The sequence below is a fragment of the Helicoverpa zea genome, chromosome 15 (genome assembly GCF_022581195.2).
Source record: "Helicoverpa zea isolate HzStark_Cry1AcR chromosome 15, ilHelZeax1.1, whole genome shotgun sequence".
In the NCBI taxonomy this organism is placed as follows: Eukaryota; Metazoa; Arthropoda; class Insecta; order Lepidoptera; family Noctuidae; genus Helicoverpa; species Helicoverpa zea.
In genome coordinates this window covers 9180367-9187175 of record NC_061466.1, presented here as the reverse complement: position 1 = coordinate 9187175, position 6809 = coordinate 9180367, and the positions used below count along the sequence as shown (strand labels likewise).

At 38.2% G+C, this 6809-nt stretch overlaps 2 protein-coding genes across 2 annotated transcripts; one reads left to right on the top strand and one right to left on the bottom strand.

Annotated features, from left to right (window-relative positions):
- Window positions 1-1040: 1040 nt before the first annotated feature.
- Window positions 1041-2428, bottom strand: LOC124637056 (beta-ureidopropionase-like). Its single transcript, XM_047173374.1, has one exon. The coding sequence runs from the start codon at window positions 2365-2367 to the stop codon at window positions 1198-1200; it is 1170 nt and encodes a 389-aa protein (XP_047029330.1). The 5' UTR covers window positions 2368-2428; the 3' UTR covers window positions 1041-1197.
- A 1844-nt stretch (window positions 2429-4272) lies between these two features.
- On the top strand, window positions 4273-5586 carry LOC124636908 (beta-ureidopropionase-like). Its single transcript, XM_047173178.1, has one exon. The coding sequence runs from the start codon at window positions 4425-4427 to the stop codon at window positions 5526-5528; it is 1104 nt and encodes a 367-aa protein (XP_047029134.1). The 5' UTR covers window positions 4273-4424; the 3' UTR covers window positions 5529-5586.
- Window positions 5587-6809: the final 1223 nt, after the last annotated feature.

Here is a 6809-nt window from a genome sequence, read left to right as displayed (position 1 = left end):
CAAGATATGGGGTAGAAAAGGACAGAGATAAAAGCGGAAAACACGTAGGTGCCTATCTCAAACTAGTAAGCTTCAAATAACGGTCAAGAATTTAATGTCCGATTAATACCTAATATAAAACATGTATATCCGCCACCCAAGTTAAGAAAAAAGCGGTACTAGTACACGACCGATACACAACTTGAATTTCTCATTGATGAAATATTATGGATATCTGAGTTAACTTTCCATTTAAACTAGAAAATACTGCATCCATTCTTAACCTGATTAGGATTATCTAAAATACCTTAGGACATACTTAACATAAAGGGTATCTAACCAAAACAGAACTCATTAACATCTTCCTAATGAAGTGATTATGCTAATATCGATTGTGAATAAAAGAAAACTAATAACGATAAGACTTATCGATAATTTCTAATAGAGTCTGTGTGTGGTATTGTTTATTATGCGCATAATCGAGAAAGGAAACGACATTTCCATTGATTACAGCTATCTATTATACACTAATTATAAACTCTTTTGTACAGAAGTTGTCGTTGAACGCTGATGGAACGATTTTTGACGAACTTTTCTCTCCGTATTGGCAGTTTACTAGGTAGGACTTAGAAGTGACAACAATATATACCTACATAAGATAATTATATCATGCCTTGTCTTGTAACTAAGGCAGATCCTACTGAATAAATAAGCTAACATTGACATTAGGTACCTATCTTGGTTGAGGCACAAATTCACAAGCTTACGTTAAAATTACAAGCTGTTATGGCTAAGTGAGTGACCCTGAATAATTGTAGGTTCATCTCCCAAAAAGGCAGACATTGTAATATTCCCTAATACCGCAATATGAGTCAACAAAATCAGGGTGGAAACAAACTAGCTGATAGGTACCAATGATATCTCAGCATGTTTCTACTGAAAATAGTTTTGTTATTTTATAAAGTTGGATATTTATTGTTTACTCCCAAAATTAATCTCTTGTGATATCAGAAGGTGCCTACTGTAATATTATTAATAAACGAATGAAAAAAACAACAACATTGTTTGCAAAAATATTTATTTGTGTATAAATAATAAAACATTTCGACTGGGTATCATATCAGGGCAATTATGACATTCTAAAGGTTTATGCGATGGGTTATTGAATATCGGCACTAGTCCATACATAGCCGATAGTTCGAAGCGCGTACTATTGTTTCACTTCTCATTTTCGTGTACGACTTGTGGTTTGTAATCTAATTCGAGTACCTTAGCGAGGCTGTTCACGTACATATCCAGACGCTGTGTCATGTAATAACAACGCCTATCTTTGATCTGTCTGTTCTTGTTCAGGTCCATGACAGCAATCAGCAAGCCATCCCTTGTACGGGACAAACCAGGGCACCTTACGCCGTCAGGACCGGTGAAGTAGCTCGATCCGTAGAACAGACCCAAGTCCTTGTGGGCAGGTTTACCATCAGCCGATGTGAACTCGTTGGGGAACTCCTCGAAACCAACACGGTTGATAGCTGCCGTGTAGTAGCAGTTGGTGATCGCAGCATTCCTAGCCTCGATGTTCCACATGTACTCGCTGCCGGCTTCAGCGGCAATTGTAGCTGACGGGTTGAACACGATTTCAGCTCCGTTCTGCCCGAACATCATCCAATTCAACACGTGATGACGACCAAAGCAGATGTTCACGGCGATCTTACCGTAGCGGGTAGCAAAGACAGGGTGACCAGTGTTGCCTTCCATGTAGTAGTTAGATTCGTTGAAGTCTCCAACCCTGGGGATATGGTTCTTGCGGTGTTTGCCAATAACGCTGCCTGTGTCGCTGATGATCACAGCAGTGTTCCACAGAATGTCAGAGTGGTTCTCGTCTCTTTCAAGGATGGAGGAAACAAATACCATTGCGTACTTAGCTGCTAACTCGCTCAGGAATCTCGTGGTAGGGCCGTCTTCGGCAGACTCGGCGAACTCGCACCACGGCTGCTTCTCCCTGGTGCAGAAGGCGAAAGGCATGTTCCACAGCTCTTGGAAGCAGATGATGTTGACTCCCTCTTGTCCGGCGACATCGATGATCTTCTTGACTTTCTCGAAGATGGCTTTCTTCTGCTCATTGACGGGGCGGTCGGTGGGTGCGGCGATGGAATGCTGGATGACGCCCACCTTCACGATCCTGGGTGGTCTAGTCTGTTCTTTCTTGGCTGGGAAGGCGTAGGCGGCGATTTCGAAGTCTGCTTCCTTAGCCGCAGCGATGGAAGAGTCCTTCAGTTTAACTTCTTGGTTATCAGTTCTTCCATAATAGATTCTGTTGAACTCCTCGAGGTCTTTGCCGCTGAGGTTGTTGTTGATGATGGCTTCTAAGCTGACAGTTTCGTTTTCCATTTTTGATTTATTAGTGTGTATGACCGTTCACTATGATAGACCGTCAATGACTGCGCTTTTCAGCTTGCGCCGGCACTTAAATACACTCGAGAGGCTGCCGGTGGTGATGCATTGACCGTAGGTTGGTTTATCTGTGTGGTCCGACTGTTGTGGGCGACCTTCGACCCTCGCGATAACTTTAAAGTCGTCTGAAAAATATTTGGTTATCATTTCGTTGGCTACGTGACTGGTGAAATAGAGCCAATGGGGGGTGTGCATTATGTGGTAATTGATTTTGTAAAAATATATTACTTATCTCTATTTATTAAGTTGTTTATTAATTAGGTAAGTACTTCTTAGGTACTTGAACGTTTATGAGTTGCTGATAAACTTCAAATCATGTGGTTTTGTTTATAATGTTAATTAATTTGGTATGATTAAGTATTATTTTATGATGTGCTTATTTCGTCATTATTCAGATTTCAGAGGGTTATTGTACTCTTCAGGGAGGTTTTAAGATCCAAAGCAAAATACCTAAACGGTGTGGTTGCAATATGTGCGTTTATTCGATTCCCGGTCAGGACAAATATTTATACATCCGGATATATATAATTGTCTCAATTAACTGTTTATGTTTAATTGAATATCGACTGCACAAACGACATTTCAGTAAATATGTATTGTTTTGAAATCCAAAAAAATATTTACAACGTTATAGCAACTCTTGTGTGTAGGTACTGTTGATTTAACAATCATGAGTGTTATTTGAAGTCAAATAATTACTCGTATTAGTAGATTGTGACCATTGTTCATACGATTATGAAACAGAAACAACATTTTTAGGTGATACTTATATGCCAAAAAGATCTGAAGATGTCTGTTTTTATAGCAATTGAAAAATTAAATTCATCTGACTTTGATATAGGTACTAAACATTATGCTGACATCATTATCTTTGGCAGTAGTATTGGATTGCCCGGATAGCTTGAAGAGGTCAGATAGGACCTTCAGAAGATGCTTTTAAAACACTGGTACTCAGCTGCATCCGGTTAGACTGGAATCCGACTAGATGATAATGGTGGGTGATATACCTACATTATGCAGAGGTGAATGACCTCATATGAAACATATTTTATTTCTGCGCCTAAGAAAGATAACTCTCAAAAATATTTCTTCAAAAACAATCCACATCGTCTTGGAAACAGATTTAGAAATAGATGGCGTATCAAATATTGTGGTTTAAGAGACAATAGGATCGTATTATGTTATACGGTAGGCAACCACAGGGCGCCCTAGTTAGGAATACTGGCTGTATCAGCTACTGCCTACTTAATTGTAAGATAATCTATACAGCTTCTGTTGTCTGCTGGCAGTTTTAGTTTATTTATGTAATGTAAATGGATTTAGCTATTTAACAATACCATCACCATCATTTCAAGCCGTTTTATCGTCCCCCTGTTGGGCACAGGCCTCCTCTGGCATAAAGAAGGATTGAGCATTAATCAGCCTGCTCAATGCGGGTTGGTGATCTCAGTGGGTAGAAGCATTTAGTTCCCTGTATGTACTCCCTTGTGTAGCTGTCCTATGTACTGTAATCCCTATGTGCTCCTTTATTTACTCCCCTATGTACTCCCTAATGTATTCTCCTTACCTAAATCCTCCCGTATGTACCTACTCCGCTTAAAACCTCCGTATGTACCGACCTGAATTTAATGAATGTTAATGCATCTTTGATCATGTATCCACTGCCCCTGGCTGAAAATCAAGTATTGTGCATCTTTGGCGGAGAAAAACGTAAAACGGCCAGTAGGTAGGTAACTATAATACTGTATAGGTACATAATTCTTGTCAATCCAGTCGGTAACTATTTTTTAATCGACTCTGTTGACCATTCTCAAATCGTATGTTGTCAATCGTATGTTCCGAGGTACATAAAGTGTTAATACACAACGAGCCGAGACTCGATATGTTAAACATCGATTAGTAACACTCGCCACACTTATTTACATCGCACACAACATTACGCAACTTATCACTTTGTTTTTATACCGAAGTTATTTATATCTGACAAGTCAAACATGAACTCAAAAACAGTGCGAAGTTTGGACGAAATAATCAAAAATAATTTGGATTCGGAGCAGTTAAAGGAATACAATAGGATACATTATGGAAGAAAGGATCATTCTGAATTGAAACTTCAAGATTCTACCATAAAAGCTGGTGAGAAATATGGATTCGAAGTCGCAGGATTTTCTTTTAATGCCGCAAAAGAGGTTAGGACCCCGAAGATAGTCAAGGTTGGTCTAATTCAACATTCAATTGTTCTGCCCACTAATGAACCAATTGATAAACAGAAAAATGCAATTTTTGATAAAGTGGAAAAGTTAATTGAGACAGCAGCTTCGGAAGGCGTCCAAATACTATGTTTGCAAGAAGCTTGGTATATGCCATTTTTCTTGTGCACTCGGGAAAAGGAGGATTGGGCTGAGTTTGCGGAACTTGCAGAGAATGGACCAAGTTTTCAATTTCTAAGTAAGTTAGCTAAAAAGTTTAGCATGGTCATAATATCTCCCATTTTAGAAAATGATAACGGCGTTTGGTGGAACACGGCAGTAGTTATAGACGAAAATGGGAACTACATGGGAAAGCATCGCAAAAACCATTTACCCAGTGTTGGCAGTTTCAGCGAAACATTTTATTATTTACCTGGCAACACAGGTCATCCAGTGTTCGAAACAAAATACGCTAAGATTGCAGTTAACATTTGCTACGGTCGTCACCATGCTTTAAATTGGTTAATGTTTGGTCTGAATGGAGCAGAAATAGTTTTTAATCCTGCAGCAACTATTTCTGAATTCGGTGAATCATTTTGGGGCATTGAAGCTCGGAATGCAGCGATTGCTAATAGCTACTACACTTGTAGCCTCAACCGAGTAGGAACAGAGGATTTTACAACGAAACTCAATCAGAATATTACTAGAAGTTATTATGGATCCAGTTACATTACAGCTCCCAATGGATTCAGAACTCCGGGCTTATCAAGAGATAAAGATGGACTTCTTATTGTTGCAATGGATTTGAATCTATGCCGTCAAGTAAAGGACCATTGGGGTTTTAATATGACTGCTCGCCTTGATCAGTATGCTAAAGAATTAAAGGAAGCACTGACATTAGGTAAATAAGTAGATTGTGTACTTTAACATGATAAAGTGGTTATATGTAATAAATATTTGAGAATTATATTGCAATTTCAGTACATGGACTAAATTGAACCCAGTTTCAGTAAATCGACTGGATTTCATCTCGACTGGAATCACTTCATGCTCAGCGAACATTACGCGAAATCAGTGCCTACTAAAAGCGTTCCCTAATACATGCCCATATGCCTTTGAGGCACTGCTTGTTTTTTAAGTCGTACTACATATATTGAAATAAAACTGATGATGATACTACGAAACATCTTCCAATAGCTTTGTTTTATGAATCAATCTTTTTATCAAACGTAGAAAACGTACCAAACGTAAAAACGTACTCCGTGACATGAATTGTCTATGGAAATTAGGCTTGGGCAAAAAATATCGATATATCAGAATATCGATATTTTTTCAGAAAAATATCGATATAAATCAGCGATATTTTTTCCCGCGATATATCAACTTTCGATATTTATTTTTAGGTATCAAAATCGATATATTTTTTAAAGCTCTGCTGTCTGCTCATGTGTCACATCATGTCTTTGACCAATCTGATTTCTTAAATTTAATTCAAACGCAAACAAAAATTAGACTCTATAGTCTATGACCTGCTTGTCTATTTTGTTCATCTATGACAATGACACTGCTTGTTGGTTTGGTTTGGTTGGTATCACTGACTGCGTGTGTTGGAGTGTTGGTATGGTACTTGAGTCAGTTCCAAGCAGTGGCTGTGTCCCCAATGAACTGAAGCAGTATTTGGACCAACCACTTTTAGAAAGAAAATCTGATCCAATCAAGTTCTGGGTAAATTGCCGACACTTCACGCCGGTTCTCTCGGATATCGCCCTAAAATATTTGATTTGCCAAGCTTCTTCAGTGTCATCTGAAAGAGTAGCTTCAATGGTGAATTTGGCTGTGCCGAATGATAGGAGCAGATTAACAGGCGAGCACATCAAGCAAAGAGTGCTCTTGATGTCAATATCAGACAAATACTGGTTTGAATAATGTAATTTTTGTTGTGTTGATGATGTTGTTTTTTTCTTGGCTTTATGTACTTATTTTTTAATAATAAAACTGATGTCAAAACAGCCAGATGTGTATTTGCTTTAAAATTTCGAATATTTTGACAATTTTTATAGATAATTGCTTATTGCGCAGAAAATATCGATATATCAACATATCGATATTTTTTAGTCAATTATTATCGATATATTTTAAAAATATCGATACGATATATATCGATATTTTTTCCCCATTTGCCCATCCCTA

What these genes read in the sequence shown, in the direction of transcription:
- LOC124637056 (XM_047173374.1), bottom strand. Translation starts at nt 2,367, where the DNA reads ATGGAAAACGAAACTGTCAGCTTAGAAGCCATCATCAACAACAACCTC.
- LOC124636908 (XM_047173178.1), top strand. Translation starts at nt 4,425, where the DNA reads ATGAACTCAAAAACAGTGCGAAGTTTGGACGAAATAATCAAAAATAAT.